At 44.1% G+C, this 17,254-nt stretch overlaps 2 protein-coding genes across 2 annotated transcripts; one reads left to right on the plus strand and one right to left on the minus strand.

The window, feature by feature from the left end:
- Positions 1-4,584: 4,584 nt before the first annotated feature.
- PHB2 (prohibitin 2) lies at positions 4,585-12,139 on the minus strand. The gene is made up of 10 exons (XM_033173342.1): positions 11,980-12,139; positions 11,809-11,893; positions 11,176-11,255; positions 10,574-10,758; positions 8,913-9,042; positions 8,683-8,786; positions 7,929-8,006; positions 7,064-7,140; positions 5,617-5,622; positions 4,585-5,218 (listed from the first exon to the last, which is right to left on the minus strand). Exons 1-10 carry the CDS (start codon positions 12,116-12,118, stop codon positions 5,185-5,187), a joined length of 918 nt encoding a protein of 305 aa, XP_033029233.1. The 5' UTR covers positions 12,119-12,139; the 3' UTR covers positions 4,585-5,184.
- Positions 12,140-13,175: 1,036 nt separating this feature from the next.
- EMG1 (EMG1 N1-specific pseudouridine methyltransferase) lies at positions 13,176-16,745 on the plus strand. Its single transcript, XM_033172883.1, has 6 exons — positions 13,176-13,331; positions 14,685-14,786; positions 15,126-15,267; positions 15,684-15,742; positions 15,831-15,980; positions 16,489-16,745. The coding sequence occupies exons 1-6, from the start codon at positions 13,197-13,199 to the stop codon at positions 16,600-16,602; spliced, it is 702 nt and encodes a 233-aa protein (XP_033028774.1). The 5' UTR covers positions 13,176-13,196; the 3' UTR covers positions 16,603-16,745.
- The last annotated feature ends 509 nt before the right edge of the window (positions 16,746-17,254 follow it).

A 17,254-nucleotide genomic window follows, 5' to 3' on the forward strand; every position in this document is an offset into this window, starting at 1 on the left:
CAACTCCCTCGGCCAGTAACGCGAGATGAGCGCTGCAACCCCAGAGTCATCTGCGACTGGACCTAACGGTCAGGGGTACCTTTACCTTTACCTTTTCTTTCCAGGACAGAGCGGGGGGTGGGGGTGGGACTCCATATAAAAACATGCAAATTCACAAGGATCGGTTTTAATTCAACTGGATCTCACTTTTATCTAGACCCCTTGGGAAAGCAAGTGTCTGGAGGGGGGGGGGACACTGTCTATGTCTGGGGGCAGAGAAGCAACAAAAATAGGTTATTCCCATGGGCCCAGAAAACACAGCTGGGAGTCCCACTGAATGCACTTCGGCTTACTTCGGAGTAGACAGGTATACAATCACACTGGTGGAAGGCCAGAACTCCTGCCATTTCCCCCTTAGTCTTGAGATCTTGAGTCTTCTTTCTATCATGACCTCTAGCCTAGCCTAGGCTATTCCATACAGCAAGCCCCGTCAGGCTGAGAAGCAGTATAAAGTGCCCTTGGGATCAACATTGCTTCTGTAACGTCACTTTTTGGTTCCCTGTCTCTCTCCACTGCTCAAATGCTTCACCTAATTGGTCAAAGCCATCCTTGCCTTGTGCAACCTCCAGCCCATTGCCAACTTCTGCTTAGCTGCCGAACCTTACCGCTGTGCTGTGTGTAAATAATGGATAATTTTCTAATCCAGTGGATTTGTTTTCTTGACTTGTAAATAAACCAGATTTTTGTTTGATTTGCACGAAGACTTTTTTATCGTTAAAAGAGTTCCGTACTGAACTTGCAGGAGTGCACAAAATTGCTGGGACTCTGGAAATGATCTACAGGTGCTGCTGGAAAACAGGGGCACAGTCAATCTGCTGTGGGCAGCACATGCCAGAAGCAGTTTCCTGCTTCCAGCCTCAGAGAGCTCCAACTTTGTTCTTTATTTTTATTTTTTTTGCTTCAGATGCAAAATGCCTAGAGCTAATAAGCAGTGAAATCGGGACACACACACACACACACACACACACACACACAGCATCGCCCATGTCAGCCCCAAATCCAGACAGCACTAAAGTGCTTTACAATATGGGGCACAGATGCTGCAGGGTTGTCCAACAAGGACGTCAGAGATTAAAATATGACATACCCATGTCCCTCTGCATGCTCTTTGGTACGAGTTTACAACAAAGAGCAAAAACCTTGAGATTGCTAAGGGCTGAAAAAAATGAACTGGGGTACAGATCTAGGTTGCCACAGCCAGTAGGCTATATTTGACAGAGTACAGACTGAAATGAGGTCCATTTTTTTTTTTTACAAGAACTAGAAATTCTTAAGAATAAGTGCGCTTTCACAGAGCTCCGCCATGTACGCTTGGCTCTTTGCAGGAAGGTCTTCAGGTGAGATACGTCTTCTGCAAGTGCCTGAGAATTGTCTGCCTGTACTATCTCGACAGGTAACCTCCTTAGGCCACAACAGCACAACTGCAGCAACAAGGCATTTGTTGAGTCACTATTGACCCTGCTCTGCAGTCTTAAAAATTAAGGAACCGTAACAAAAAGAGAGGACACACAGAAGGGGGAGCACCCTCCCTCCTTTCTTCCTGGAAAAGGTTTTCATGTTTTCTGACATAGCACTGCCCTCTTGTGCCAGACCACGTTGCATTTGTTTGTTTTTTTAAACAGAATTTATTAGCATTTTCATAATATAACACAAACCCAACCCCACACCTACAAATACAAAAACAAATACAAATACACATAAAGTCAGGATTCTTCTTCTTATTTGTAACCTTACAAAAAAAAAAATTCTAGTTCTGAATCTTGACGCTTGACTTCCCCCGCCTTTTCACCTTCGGTTTTAATTCAATAACTATTTCCTTAACAACTTTTCTCTGTAAAAAATTTAACTTTACTTAAAAAAAAGAAAACATACTTATCTCAATCTTTGCATTATACCTTAAATCATAACCAAATATTCTTATAGCTAAACTTATTTCTTCTGTCCTTTATCATGCTGCTTTTAACTTAAAATTCAATATCTCCTTACTTATTTAAAATAAACTTATCATTAACAGACTTCACACTCCGACTTCGGATACCATGGCAGACCATTTAGATTATACATTTAATACTTCAACCCACTCCCCCTCTATCCATTGTCTTTTTCTGTCTTTCTTCAGCGCCAAATCTCCCATTGTCTTCCTCCAAGTGTCCACAGATCCAGGCAGCATCCACAGCAAACCCCGCATCGAGCCTCAGGGCGTTTCTCATCTGCATTCTGGGCTCCTCCGTTTCTTTTGCTTCTTCTTCTTGTAAAAATTCTAATTCCATGTCCCTTGCCCCCGAGCTGCCACCTCGGGGTCTGGATATTGTAAGTTTTCCCATTTCCAGTTGCTTTTCCCGGATTTGCCCAGCCATCTCAGACCATCTTTCAAACGCCCCTCCCAGCTCTTTGCCAAGGCATGATTCCATTGTGTAGAACTTTTGAAAAGCCTCCTCTGTGGAAAGTAGATCTTTTTTATGAATAATTCCACTCAAGACTTGTAGTTTCCGATTAAGCAATTCCATCTGCAAGATAGTGAGCTTTTCCTCATCCTTTAAATCTGAGTTCGATGCCAGTGTGAGCGCGAAGTCCAGCATTTTAAGAGAGAGGGTGAGTGTCAGATTTCAGTTCCTGTCTCTTCCTTCCTTTGTTTCAAATTTTTCCCACGACACACCAAGTCGCCGCCATTTCTCCGAAGCCGGAGTATAAAGACCAAAACTTCAAGCGGAGATATTTTTCCCCCAGTTAACCCCCGAAGGGAGATCTCAACAGACTCAGTTTTCAAATTCCAAGTACTTTCTATTGATTGTTGTGGCAGCAGTCACTTAAAGAGTTAATTTCTTTCCCCAGCCGAAGGGAGGGAGGCGGGCTGCCTTTCTTCTTTCCCCCAGAGCATTCCAGGAAAACAAAGAGTCAATCAATTACTCACAGCCTCTGGGTTCTTATCAGCTCCTTAATGACAGGTAGAACTTAGACGCTCATCACAGGCTTAGCCGCCGCATTTCCATCCCGGTTGGGACATGTCCCCTATAGCCCGGCTCCGTCGTCCCTTCACCCCCACTCCCCCTTTACAGGGGGTGCGGGGGAAGGGTTCGGAGCCACAACGGGCACCGCCGGGGAGCCCAGGGTGCGGGACGCTCTTCCCGCACCCCAACCGGAGCCCCGCTATGCGGCTGCAGGGCTCCTAACCCCCGGAATGAACTGGGTGCTTCGCAGCCGAAGCATCCCACGACCACCCATAATGGCGTCAGCCGCCGAAAGCCCCAGACCACATTGCATTTGGTTGGCAAGCTGTCCATGCACCATGCAGTTCATGCATGACATGTGTTATTTTTCATTTATTTGATGTATTTTAATCCGACTCTACAGGTAGTAATCTTTCAAGTAAAAGGAGCTGTGAGGCTGGCTATAGCATAGACACAGTTGCTACATTCTGCCTGCCATTTCTGCAGTTGTACAAGAGGACTAGGGAGACATTGACACAAAAATATACCGGCAAAATCAACTTTTAGCATTTATAGTGCTCTGGTTTGTGCAGACTGCTTCACAGACATTGTTTTAGTAATCTGTGTAGTCCTGTAAGGTCATTTAGTATTATCCTCAAATTGTAAGATGGGGAGGCTGAGGTAAGCAGGAGCGCCCATCTTCAAAACGAAAAAAGAAACCCTGCACACAGAAAAGTAGCATACCAGGTGGCTAGGCTACAACCCTTTTCCTGATTCATAGGCTTTCTATGTGCAGAAACTGTAGCTATTTTGTATAACGTAACATCCAAGTCTGAAGGCGCACAACCCTGACACAGCACAAACTCATGATTTCCCCAAGAGAAAGGCCTGACAATGGCTTGCCATCACAAAATCATTGCATTTATTTGTGGCATATTTTGCTGAAAGAGCTTGGCCACCACCAACTTTTCCCTCTGCCAGGATGTATCTTTTTTCACTGCCTCAAAAAAAATAAGTTGTCAGTTTTCTTAAGAGAACTCATTTCATTGCTCAAATGCTCTGGCAGAAAATGTATGTGTTCCCTATTTGTGGTTTTTTTAAAAAATTTTTTAAAAAAAAACTTTGACAAGAAACCCCAATGGCAACAGCAAAGAACCCACCTCACCTTTAAAGCAATTATTTCTGAACTGTTTTCATATGAACCCTAATGACTGTGGCTGAGGACCACACCAGACATGGAGGGGGAATGCAAGTAGTCCTAAGGAAATTCCCTCCCCTGAAGTTGGTAATGGGCTGTATTCTACACAGGCCTGATAGAGGACCACCTGCTCTTGCATAACACAAAAAAATGAAAGAAAGCAACCTTCTGCAGGAAGAAAAGAGAAAATTTAGAACTAACAAAGTTCTAAATAAGCAGATGGAAAACACAGCAGTCGACTGAGAATTAAGCATGTACCTGCCCTCTCTTTAGCCCTTTAGGGAGCTTATTCTAGCAACATTTTTTTCAGAGGACTTAGAGGGAGATGAATGGGTGGCTTCCCAGCCATTTGCATGAGTTCTCTGTCTTGACTCGTAGGAAATCCACCCCATACAAAATGAAAATTCGCTCACAATGGTATCAGAAGAGTTTTGGACCTGATTTTATTTGTATAAAGTTGTGAATCACGATGCAAAAGAACTTACATAAATGGGAGATCACAGCACTTGCAGAAGCCCCATCTATTCCTGAGACGAGGTGCTCGACGGGGGGCAGGGGAGGGGGCAAGGATAGCAAACTCTCCACTGACGTGAGAGACAGGGGATTATATGTACTCAGGCCTCATCCAGCCCCAGCAGGAAGAGGAGAGCAACAATTTGATCTACTTAAAAACCAACCCCTTGACTGGTCTCTGCTGCCCACCTGTACCCAGTCCTTAAGGCTGGGTGGGGTGGGATCAGAGACCATGGCAGCAAAAAGTCTACCCTCACCCCGCCTCAGCATGAAGTCTGTTTCCATAGCTGGCCTTCACAGCTGGCAGTTCCCAAAAACAGGAACCAGATGATGAGCCAAGAAAGGGCTTATTAATGGTGCATTGGGAAGTGAAGATGACAACTGGGGGAAAAGGCCCAAACCACAGAGAAGACTTATGGGCAGCAGAGATGTGCAAGGCTCTTCCACGGCTGCGCATAACCCCCATTCTGCCAGTCATGTCAATGGTTCTGGGAGGAAGCCGCTAGTTCATTTCTTCCCCTGCTTGATCAGGAGGCTGTCACTGTAAGAGAAACAAAAAAGGGGTTACCAAAAAGGAACATTCACACAACGTGGGTGTGGGGGGCCAAGAACAGAATCAGGCTGGAGTAAAGCAGAGCAGGAACAGTGGACGACTGATTTCATCGCCAAGAAACAGCCTTAGTCAATCATAACAGCACATGCTCCACTCAGAAAACATAAGGAACAACAGCAGGGGGTGGAAGGAACTTGGAAGTCTTCTGGGTAGTTGAAGTAGTTCACTCCCCGCCCTGGTTTTTCTTTCCCTGCTTGTTCCATTCCAAGCAACCACCCTCACATTTTGTCTCTCTTTCTTTCCTTCCCCCAATTCCCTGGAAGGAGAGAATTTCATTTAATTAAAAGTTGCAGCTCTACTTGGAAGTTAAAATACTGTTATCTTACCTTCCTCTGCATCCAGAAGAGCAACGAAAAAGTGGTGATGAAGAATGGGACAGGGGGAGAGAGAGACATAGAAAGTTAGAACTAATTTATTAATTTCAGTAACTTATGCACCAGAACATTTTAAGCAAAATCTCAGAGAGATTTACAAGTATCAGGAATTGCTGAAAATAAACATTAAATATACGGAATCTATCATATTATAAACAGCCAAGCCAACAGTAAAACAGTTATCACTCTGCTAACCATAAAAATATACTTTCCAAAGCTGAGGTAATTTAATCTATTTTGGTGTTTTTTAACTTTTGTATTATGTTTTAAAGCAAGGTCATAGTTTTTTCTTGGTTTTACTGTTTTATATTTTGTATATCACTTTAATGTTGTTGTTTTTTAAACAACCAAGCAGTGTATAAATTTTATTACTAACTAACTAAGCATATCCCAAAGGGAGAAGGCCTGTTTCTAGATGACAATCTTCTGGCCATGGAAGATCACAAAGGTTGCTCAGAGCTTTGTGTGCTAATAATAAAACCAAGAACTTGGCTTGGTAGCAGATAAGCAGCCACTGCAGATTTTTAAGCCCCAATGGTGTATGAATGTGGAAAGACATAATGTCGAGTACTCTAGTTGCAGCATTGTACACTAATGACAGTTTCTGAACCAAACAAAGAGTAGCCCCATATGCAGCACATTTCTGTACTCTAGAAATGAAGTTACCAATGCACGGAGAACAGTGGAAAGGCCAGGAATGGGTATAGCTGGCAATGAACAGTCTGGGTGGAATTCAACATAGCACTAAGGAGCTCATTTCGGGAGTGAAAGCATCTCTGGTTGCCCGACAGAACTCTCTCGCCTCTCCTCCCTCCGCACACTGTTTTAGTTCTCCAGACCCTCCTGGGCAGATGTGGGGAGGGCGTGGCACACACACAGGGGGAGGAGAAGGGGGGAAAGTCCAATTGTGCCGGCTTCCGCTGAATTCGTCCCCCTGTCACTAGAGGGGCATCGACCTCTGTAGCACGAAGGTGGAACTAGCACTCCCAGACTATGTACCCTTCCATCAGAGGAACTGCAACTCTGTCCAGAACTAGTAAGCATACCAGTTCCCAGATCCGGGATCTGACCATGCACAGGACATGCCTGTCTCAGTTTATTCGTCTTTATACAAATCTGGGAATGCAGCTGTGCATGTGTACATGTATCTCTCTCTCTCACTCTCTCACTCTCTCTCTCTCTCTCTCTCTCTCTCTCACACACACACACACACACAGAATGTGCATGGATGACTGGCAGTACATGTGCATTTATGTAACACCCAGAAAGCAAGGGGCGTTGTTTATTTTTTATGCTCTGCTATTCCTCCAAGAAACTCATATTTGGGGGATGGAGCTCCTAAGGCTCATTACAGAAGGAAGCAGAAGCCTTTAGGAGGTATCTCCACAAACTCCCTTACCTAGTGAAACCTTCATCCTGTAGATTCAGCACTAAGTTGTCGGCTGTAAGATACACGCGGTTCTGAGATGCAGCGATCTGTAAAAGGCAAGAAAGGGAAAGATCAAGGAGGGTGTAAGCAAAGGTCCAGTGGTACAAATAACTACATTCAATAGAGAACTTTGTCCTGCCAGCATTTGGGGGAAACCAATTCCAAACAAATGGCAGAGAATTAATGTTCAACACTGAACTGTAAAAACTGTTAGGCAAAGTTAAGTCTCAAAGCTTAAAGGGGGATGGAAAAGAAAAACAGCCTTGGTGGCTGCAGGTATAATTTCAGAAAGTCTTTTTTAAAAAATAATTTGCTAGTCCTTTTTGCTGTTGCTGTTCTGGAAAAAGTTTGGAAGGCCCCTACTATGGGCACAGTTCTCTAGTGAGGCCCAGAAACCAGAATAGCGATGATGTGAAACAGAGTTGAACTCAAGTTTACTCCCTTTTTTCATTATGAATGTGAGTATTTTATTTCTGATCTACTATCCTACATTCTTTCTCAGCCCAGGGCCATCAGTCTTTAGAATGCTTCAGTTCATTCTGCTTCTCCATGTGTCTGATTTTTCCTGTGAGCCTGTTCCTGGCCTGTGGCACATTATGGTCTGTAAGCGGCCACAGCTGGGTATGGCACATTGAACATGATGTGGGTCTGCTTTCACAAGGGCGAGAGGCTCCAAAGCCCCTGCTAAGATGCACAGACCAATGTAATAAATAAGTGTGGCGGAGAGAGACATCAGGAGAAGCATATCGTATTCGCCTTAGGTTCATCACTTGGCCTGGAAAAGCATAGTTTGGGGGAGTGTGTGAGAAAGCAACTCCACTGTCCTAAAACTCACCGTCTTGGAGATGTTTTGGGCGGCACGGATCTTGCGCAGCTTGATGTAACCTGGGTTCTTGCTGAGGGCTTCGCCAATGTGAACAGGTTAGGGCAGCATTTCCCCATTTTGGAATGTGGGACCTACACCTCCTTGAACTCACCCATCTGGGATCAACACAGCCCTACTTTGCTCCACTCGAAGCCACAGTCTTGTGGGAGACAAGTTGTGTACAATTGTAAATGTCCTGTTGCTACACACCAGGAATCAATGAATCAGTGGGGGGAAATATGTATTTGGCAAGAGTGCTCCCCCTAATGCTTCACTACAAAGCTCTCATCAACTAGCACAGCACTAGCGGGCATAAAATAGTCCCAACATCTTTCTCAGTTTCTGCAGGCAATGGGACTGCACATTTAAGGAAACACCCTGGATATGATGGAGAAGAACTGAGCACCCCATTTGCTTGAACGCTGTCTGCAAAGCTGGTATGAGGGAAGCAGAAAGTCCTCAGGAGGGAATAACCACTAGCTGCTGCTTAAATTCTTGTCACAGAGTAACTCCTCAGAATCTCACCACCCAAAATCTTCCTAACAGCATCTCCCATCAGCAATTCCAGTTAACAGAAAACAGATGCCCTTTACTCGTACAATGCGATGCCTCTTATATCAATCCAAGCTCAAAAATTTGGACTTTGGGGATTCTGCAAGAGACCACTTCCCACACCCTTAGAAAACTGTGTGGTGGTTGTCTCCCCACAGCAAAGCAAGGATATCATCTGGGCAGCTGTGGCTTCTCCTTCCGCTTGAACAATCTTCTGCCTCTGCTCCTGCTTAGCTTTCTCCACCAGGAATTGAGCTCGTTGTGCCTCCTGCTGGGCTGGAGAAGAAGAGCAAAGAGAACATGAGAATCTCTCTGCAACCACTTCCAGGGGTTTCGCTTTTTCCTAGCTGACTTTATGCAAACACAGCTTTAGAGAAAGGACCAGAACTTGTTTGGACTCACCCACTTGCTTGGCCTCCACCGCTGCTGTGTACTCCCGGCTGAAACTCAGTTCTGTGATGGCTACGTCATCTAGAATAAGGCTAAAATCTTTCGCCCGCTCTGTCAGCTCCCGACGGATAAGCAAAGACACCTAAAGCAATAACCCAACAGTTTGTCCTCCACATTTATCCTGAGCAGGTGGCAACTTCCTTCAGACCATGAAAAGTGCAGGTCATGAGAACCCTTCCCCCCCCCCTGAGATTTGAAAAGCATCCCATTCAAAAAGCTCGAGTTTCATGTTCAAGTCACTGACATGCAGATGAGAAAAAAAGGAGAGCCAGTAGTCAGCCCAGGCCCAGTCCCCTTGGCTGATGTGTTAGAAAGTAAAATTGTGACAAAGGAATTTTTAAGCTCTAGGCACAGCCTTTTGTGGTCAGTTCTGTTAAATACTCTTAGGGAAGTATACATGAAGAGATTTCTTAGAGCTCTCAGTACGCTTATTAATAAGATGGTTCAGAACATAAAAGTTACAGGTAGGTATGGCAGAACATAGAAGAAAACACCTTCCATACCTAAAGCCAGTCTATACTTCAAAAATTATGTTGATTTAGTTCATTCTTCTCATTTGGTCAGAAGGTCATGTTTATACAGAAACCAATGTCATATCCAACAGACTAATGGACCTATAATCTCCAGGTGGTTTACTCTAGTTTCTGCCAAATGTGTGAAGCAGTTTTTCTTTAGCAATTGCTTAAATCTCCAAAGGTGGCACATTATCTTTTGCAGCATAGGCAGCACCACTCAATTTTCCTTACTTTGCCAAATTACAGTTATCACTTTACTTGTCACATTAATCATTATGTGAAATTTCCAGAGGCCAGTACTGGGTAAGCCCAGAGCCAAATGCAGCTACTGGAGGAAATCAAGAGTCTGGAGATTTTAAAGGCCAGATCACATCTCATTAGAAACTTTATCTGATATTTAGGTGACCTTGAAATATATTCAGTTACAGGTAGGTAGCTGTGCTGGTCTGCAATACTCAAAACAAAATAAAAAAATAAAAAATTGTATCTGAAGAAGTGTGCATGCACACGAAAACTCATACCAAGAACAAACTTAGTTGGTCTCTAAGGTGGTACTGGAGGGAATTTTTTTCATTTTTCATTTTGTTTTGAAATATATTAATACTGCTTAACTGTCCTTGGATTTCATTCGGGAAAGACTTTCCAGTTCCTCAGTCAACCAGACAATCATGTCCACAAATGCCATATTGTTTTCAGTCTAATCCAGCATTAAAATTGTCCACCAAATGATATTATTTTGTAATTGTATCCAGTCGTATGTCTAAATGACCCCCAATTTTACCATGGAACTTACCATGGCAATGTCTAAAAACTGACACCAACTAAGTTAATAACCTTTCACTAAATAATCGAGCTATGTGGAAGTGAGGGAAGATTGCCTCAGTAAATGGAAGAATGCATAATCTTCACAAACTTTGCAAATGATTTCATCTATCCCATGGAAAATTTCTTAAGGCTTAAACCATCAAAAACTAGTGAGGTAGTGGAAACATGCAGCATCCACACCAATAATCTGCAACCTCCCACCTTCGCAGTCCTTCCTCCCATGAAAAGTGGAATTGGGACAGGTGAATATGCCTGCATGGAAAGTGAACAGACCTGAGCTCGCTGGGTGATGAGTTGTGAGGCGTTGAACTTTGCCACCACACTTTTGAGCACTTCATTGACAATGGAAGGCAAGACTCGCTCTTCGTAGTCCAGACCAAGGCGCTGGTACAAGGTGGGTAGTTCAGCAGCATTTGGGCGTGACAGAACTCGCAAGGAGATGTTCACCATCTGCAAGTCTAGAGACAGAATCAAACTAAGCTTAGTCCCAGTGGTTTGTCTTACTTCACCTTCCAACTCTGATTGCGCACCCAGATCTTGCCCATTCATGCTGCTCTGTACAAGATTGTTCTGAAGCCCTCGCCTCATACCTGGCTATGGAAAAACACATCTTCCCAAGAAGTGACAATAAAAGGTATCTGATGTAATGGCTAGGCTCAGACTTGGGAGACTCAAATGAAAAAACCCTCACTGCGCTGAAGTTCACTGGGTAAGCTTGATCTACTAACCCTCTCTCAGCCTAACGTGCATTACAGGATTACTGTAAAGATTCAATAGGGAAAAGAGGAAAGAAGAATAAACTATGTGCATCACCCTGTGTTTATTGAAGACGGGAAGACAAAACCAAAAGACAATGTGCTTCTCTATGACCTCACCTTTGGAGCCTGTTGGTGAGGAGATTTTGCGGGGCCGAGCTCGAATATCATAAATTATTGGATACTGGAACCAGGGAATTCTAGGAAGAAAACAAAGATTATACGAAATTAAGATGTCCAAAACCAAGCAGTACAGATATGTGGAAATAATTTCTACAAATACTTTTTTCTTTTCTCATGTGCTTTAAGATAAAGAGACTACACTACTTGCCCAAGAACTGCATTTTTTTCTCTTGATACTGTGTAAACTATATTACTTGATTCACATTTATAACACTGCACTAAAATAACAAATAATCATTAGTGTCCTACAATTCAATTTTTGGGTTTCACTTTCTCACGAACAGCACTTTTTGAAGTTTTCACAGTAAGACATTTAGCCAAAGGAGAAACTATATTAGCACGAGAGAAAACATTTACCTCTTAAGAGTTGACAAATGATTCTTAGGAGTTTGTGATCAGATAAAAAATATTGGCATGTTACAAGAATTTCAAATTAAATTAAGGTTTGTATGCTTTATAATGAGGAATCTCTGGAGGTGAGGTGCTATTAGAAAACATTTGTCTGGGAACAACAACATCTTGGGATTTCCTGTTATTCTAAACTTTCCAACATAGTTCTTGACCAGGTACCTGAAATGCAGTCCCTCAGAAAGAATGGTGTCCTGCTGAACTCCACCAATGCGGTTGAAGAATATTGCTCTTTGGCCACCCTCCACTGTGGAAACAGAGAGCAGTCAGTAGTTACCACCAAGCATTGTGCAAAAGATAGGAGATGACCATACACAAATAACACTGACCTACCTGTAAAGACAGACTCACGGATACCATAGGCTGCAGCACCAGCACCCAACAACAACTTCAAAGCAGTACCCATGCCCCGGGGGCCAGTGGGCAGGCGCCCAGCTAAGTCTTTCAGGCTCTGAGCCATGGCAACCTTCATATGGGAAAAGAAACACAGAATGAAAAACTAAAGCCATGTATTTTACACAGCTCTGCAGATTTTCCTATCCAAACTGCATGTTGACAGAAAAGCAGGGATACACAGAAACACGTTTCCATTTTTCACTAACAGGTGGGTAGCCGTGTTGGTCTGCCATAGTCAAAACAAAATCGAAAATTCTTTCTAGTAGCACCTTAGAGACCAATGAGATACGAAGAAGTGTGCATGCACACGAAAGCTCATACCAGGAACAAACTCAGTTGGTCTCTAAGGTGCTACTAGAAAGAATTTTCGATTTCATTTTTCACTAAGCATGGGTACATTGAAAGGTCCCTCTTTGATTCCTCTGTCATGAATCCTACATCTTTACACGCTGCACCAATGGGGGGGGGCACTGAGCATTTTTAAGGGCCGAATTAAAAACACGACGACTTAGTTCCATTTCCCCCCCTTTTTGGCAGAATGAGATTTCGAGACAGAACTCCTTACGTTTATAGTCCTTTTTGAAAGGGAAAACGAAAGAGAGGCTGCTCCCCCTTCATGGAACAGGGCTCCACCCCGGGGCCTCCTAAAAAGCGTGCTCATCCCTACTTAAGAGAACAACCCGCATGTTCAGAAGAGTCACCTCGCAGAAGCTACAGAGGCTTGAACAAGCGCAGCGACCCCTCACCTTCTTCTTTCTCTCCCAAGCACGCCGTTGCCCCACCTGGGAAAAGGACACCGGAAGTGGCCGCACACTAAATGCTTCCCCGGCAGACAAACACCCCGGCAGCGCTTCTGGCGCAGGACTCCCGGAAGTGAAACCTCGCCGGGAGGACAGTACTTCCGGGGCTCCGCCTAAACACGAGCGGTGCTCCGCCGCTGCTCTCTCTGTCCCCCTTCAAACGGCGTCTGGAAAGAGAACGCTGGCTGGGTCGCTGTTTAATCCCGAACGTGTTTTTGTTTTCCCCCAAACGGCAATTGAAGCGAGGGGGGGTCACTTGGGTGACCGGAAGTAGTTCGTTCCCTGAACCGTTCCCTCACGCGCACGCGACAGGAAGTAGCTTCGCCACCCTCGAGGAGCCTGCGCGGCGTCAAGATGGCGTCGGCTACCGCGAGGAAGCGCCCGAGTGAGGATGCGGCGGGCGTAGGGGAGCGGGGGCCGCCGCTTCAGCGCGCAGGGAAGCGTCGGCTTCTGGTGATCCTGGAGGGAGCGTCGCTGGAGACCGTGAAGGTGAAGGGGCAGGGCAGGCGCGGCTTGGCAGGCCGTGAGGGGGCCTGCGAACGAAGCGGGGTGGCAGCCGCGTTTGGGGCGTGGATGTCGCTCTGCTCCCTTAGACGCAGAGCGGCTGCGAAGGGGCGGGCGAGGGCGGCTTTCATCGCTCCTTCCAGGGAAAAAGCTGAACGGTCTTTCCCCTAAGGCAGTGGTTCCCATCCTCCCCCCCCCGGCCATGCACCACCTAAGCATCTCTAAAATCCTGAACCACCCTCCCCCCGGTGACATATGATTCTTATTATTCAAAAAGTGAACTCCTATTCACGTGGAGGAAGCCTAAAAAGCCATTAACTCTTAATAACTCGTTCTATAATTGACCCCCTGCAAGGAAGGACGGGTTTTAGTAACTTGTGCTAGGGTTGCCACCTGTCCTGTATAATACAGGATTGTCCCGCGTCTCAGTACTAAAATGCTACGTCCTGTATTTCAGATCTTTTCTCTCTCTGCCAAACTAGGGATCCTCTCCAAATAAATGCATGTGTTTGCAAGTGTGTGTGAAAGATGTTGTATTTAAGCTCTGGGTAGCCAGGTACAGACAGATTTACAAATTCGTGTGTGTGAGAGAGAGACGAATTCCATAAGGACCATCCTGTTAGGTTGTAATGGATTGCTTTGAAGTCTCTTCAGCACCAAATGAAGCCACACACTGTCCTGTATTTTGCCAGAAGAATGGTGGCAAACCTATCTCTGATGTGCCACACTATGTGTAGGTGGTTTTTCACATAGGGGAATCATTCAGAAATATTTTCTTTTATACCCTGCTCCCCCCCCCCACAAAACAATTAAACATTAATACAGTTAAAATTGTACATACATTTAATTGATTTACTTAAAAACAGCACATTATTTCACCTCCGCTTTATGTGTAGATAAAGCCTTGTGGGTGGGGAGGTGGGAGATGTCTTGGGTCCCATCAGGGAAAAAGATGGGGTATAAGTAAATATTTAATAATATATTCATCATGGGCAGTTGACCATGGTAACTGCATGGAGCCTCCACCTTCCTTAGTGTACCTCTAAACATGGGTCTCTGAGAGATAGGAGTTGGAACTGCCACTTACATGTCCTCCTTGTGGGCTTTCCAAAGCCACTTGCCTGGCTTCTGTTTGCCAGCTAGCAGTTAAGAATCTTTAATCTACTGTACAATTCCCAATTTAGCACATTTTAACTGTCTCATTTTACTGTTCTGTTGTCGATTTGTGTTAAAAGTTTTGTTTCATGTTACATTTTATTGTAAGCTGTCTTGAGTACACTTCACTGTAGAAAGATTGTGCAGAATACATGTAAACAAATAAAATGATTATTGGTCCAGGTTGGGAAAACCTATGAGCTGTTGACCTGCGACAAGCATAAATCGTTGCTTCTGCGAAGTGGCCGGGACCCTGGAACAGTTCGACCTGACATCACTCACCAGGTACGTTCATGTATCTACTACATAATAAAAGTAGTGTACTTTTAAGTCGAGTTTGTGGTGTGTTGCTATTTCTGAAGCATTGACAGGAAAATTTAGTTCCCACACAACAGCTTTTAAAAATACTGTTGGCAACTTTTAAAATTATTCAGATTGCAAATGTTCCCAAATGCTTCCTTTACTCTTTTCACTGAATATTCCTAGCAAACTTGCACGCTGGAATTTCCTTCTCACACTTCCCTTTTAAAACACACAATTGCAGGGTTCTGACAGATGTTACTGTAGTGAATTTCCCTGCTTCTGAATAGTTTTAGCTTATTTCTTTCTCACTCTTCTTCCCAGAGCCTCCTGATGCTCATGGACAGTCCCTTGAATCGAGCTGGCCTACTCCAAGTTTATATCCATACAGAAAAGAATGTTCTAATTGAAGTCAATCCCCAGACAAGAATCCCTCGCACTTTTGATCGTTTCTGTGGCCTCATGGGTAAGAGGACAGGGGCTTGCTTTTCCGTCAAAATTTTATGCCTTCAGCAGAGATAAATGCAGGGTTGTATGTGAGAGGGAGCAGCCATCTATAGTAGCCTTATTCTCCATGTATTTATCTAAAGCCCTTTTAAAGCTATCCAAGCTGGTGGCCATTAGATCTTCAATTAGTGAAGTTCAGAATTGCACTATGTAGAGTAAGTTCTTCCTTTTGCCAGTCCTGCTTCATTGGATGTGTGAGCACTAGTAGTACAAGGGTGAGAAAAGCTATTTCAAGCATGCACAGTATTCCAAAAATTGGAAGATCCAATTTTTAATACCTCAGTTGTGAGAACAGCCCATTTATTTCTCCTATCTTAAGAGTATGCCTCTATTCTGTAACGCCAATGTAAAGGTATCTTGCCTTTTTCTCCTCAGTTCAGTTGCTGCACAAATTTAGCGTCAGAGCTGCTGATGGGCCTCAGAAGTTATTAAAGGTAAAAAAAATCTACTAGTTCACTATGTGATTCTTTGCAAGATTGTTCTTGCTTCTACTTTCAAGCCCGCCCATTTTTCTTCTGTTAGGTAATTAAGAATCCTGTGACCGATCACCTCCCTGTAGGTTGCACAAAGATCAGCACATCCTTCTCAGCCTCTACTGTGACAGACGTCCGTGACATAGTCCCTACTGCAGATCCAATAGCTATCACTGTGGGAGCTTTTGCTCACGGCTCGGTAAGACACCCATTTCCATACCAGTCAGTTGTAAGTTAGGAATCTCACATGAATGCACAAGCTGGCCTTAGGGCAAGGCACTATTCATAGGTAGTGTGTGGATGTATTTGGGTATATTATCTACGCTACAGGATTATGCTGCCCTATTATAGGAGTATTTTTGAGGATAAAGTGGCTATAGAACACTTGATATAAGCTCATAATTCAGGGGGTAGTAATCTGTGTATGTTGCTCTGAAGTGACAGGTAGGTAGTCGTGTTGGTCTGCCATAGTCAAACAAAATAAAATAAAAAATTCCAGTAGCATAGAGACCAACTAAGTTTGTTCTTGGTATGAGCTTTCGTGTGCATGTACACAAAAGCTAATACCAAGAACAAACTTGGTCTCTAAGGTGCTACTGGAAGGAATTTTTTATTTTATTTTGCTCTGAAGTGAGTTTAAGATGTATCGTACAGAAAATACAATGCAGACATTCACTGACATGCTGGCTGTTGCTTTTCTTTTCCAGGTTAACGTGGAGTACACGGAAAAGACTATCTCTATCAGCAACTACCCACTCTCTGCTGCTTTGACTTGTGCCAAGATCACCACAGCCTTTGAAGAGATGTGGGGAGTGGTGTGAACTCATTAGTGTAATGTGGACTTTGTACAGTTGGACTTAACTGTTTGCTCCATGTCCTGGAACAATGTGCGCTACAGGGTTCTACCTGTTAGAATTGCCTCATGTTCTGTTTTGGGGCATAAATAAATGTTTTTTTTATTGTGGTGGATAGTCTCAGTAGAGAGGTATGTAAGCAGCAGGATGGCACTTGTGTGTTGCTTGGGTTGGGTATCCACCTCATTAGGCGTTTCAAGAGGTCATATGAATATACGTCTGTGCCTGTTCTAAGTAAGATGGGGAAAACAAACCTTAAGTAGGAGCAGTGTCAGGGATCTACCCCTGCTTACCTTCTCTTAGGTGGCAGGCAAAAAAAAGTGATGGCCAATGCAGAAGGGTTAAGACATAGGAAAAAATTTCTGCTCAGTTGGTGTATAAAAGGACATGCAGCAAAGTACAAAAATGAAGTAGCAACCTTAGTGTGTATACCTATAGCACAGAAAATCTAAAGCCCTTCAGATATTGTTCAGCTGTCATTCCCAGTGTCTCTGGCGTCTTATGATGGACCCACAGCCAAGCCGTGTCCAACAATAGCTGGAGGGTTGCAGCACTTGTTACAACAGAGGATTGTCCTTCAATTTACCTAAAACAGTGCGGGTGGTCTGGAGTCCCACAT

The sequence above is a fragment of the Lacerta agilis genome, chromosome 16 (assembly GCF_009819535.1).
Source record: "Lacerta agilis isolate rLacAgi1 chromosome 16, rLacAgi1.pri, whole genome shotgun sequence".
Taxonomy (NCBI): domain Eukaryota; kingdom Metazoa; phylum Chordata; class Lepidosauria; order Squamata; family Lacertidae; genus Lacerta; species Lacerta agilis.

Coding starts and splice junctions, on each gene's coding strand:
- PHB2 (XM_033173342.1), bottom strand. CDS start 12,118: ATGAAGGTTGCCATGGCTCAGAGCCTGAAAGACTTAGCTGGGCGCCTG. Junction 9,043..10,573: donor TCATCACCCAGCGAGCTCAG/GTCTGTTCACTT, acceptor TTATTGCTTTAG/GTGTCTTTGCTTATCCGTCG. Junction 7,141..7,928: donor CCCAAAACATCTCCAAGACG/GTGAGTTTTAGG, acceptor TGCCTTTTACAG/ATCGCTGCATCTCAGAACCG.
- EMG1 (XM_033172883.1), top strand. CDS start 13,197: ATGGCGTCGGCTACCGCGAGGAAGCGCCCGAGTGAGGATGCGGCGGGC. Junction 15,268..15,683: donor TCGTTTCTGTGGCCTCATGG/GTAAGAGGACAG, acceptor TTTTCTCCTCAG/TTCAGTTGCTGCACAAATTT. Junction 15,743..15,830: donor GGCCTCAGAAGTTATTAAAG/GTAAAAAAAATC, acceptor TTCTTCTGTTAG/GTAATTAAGAATCCTGTGAC.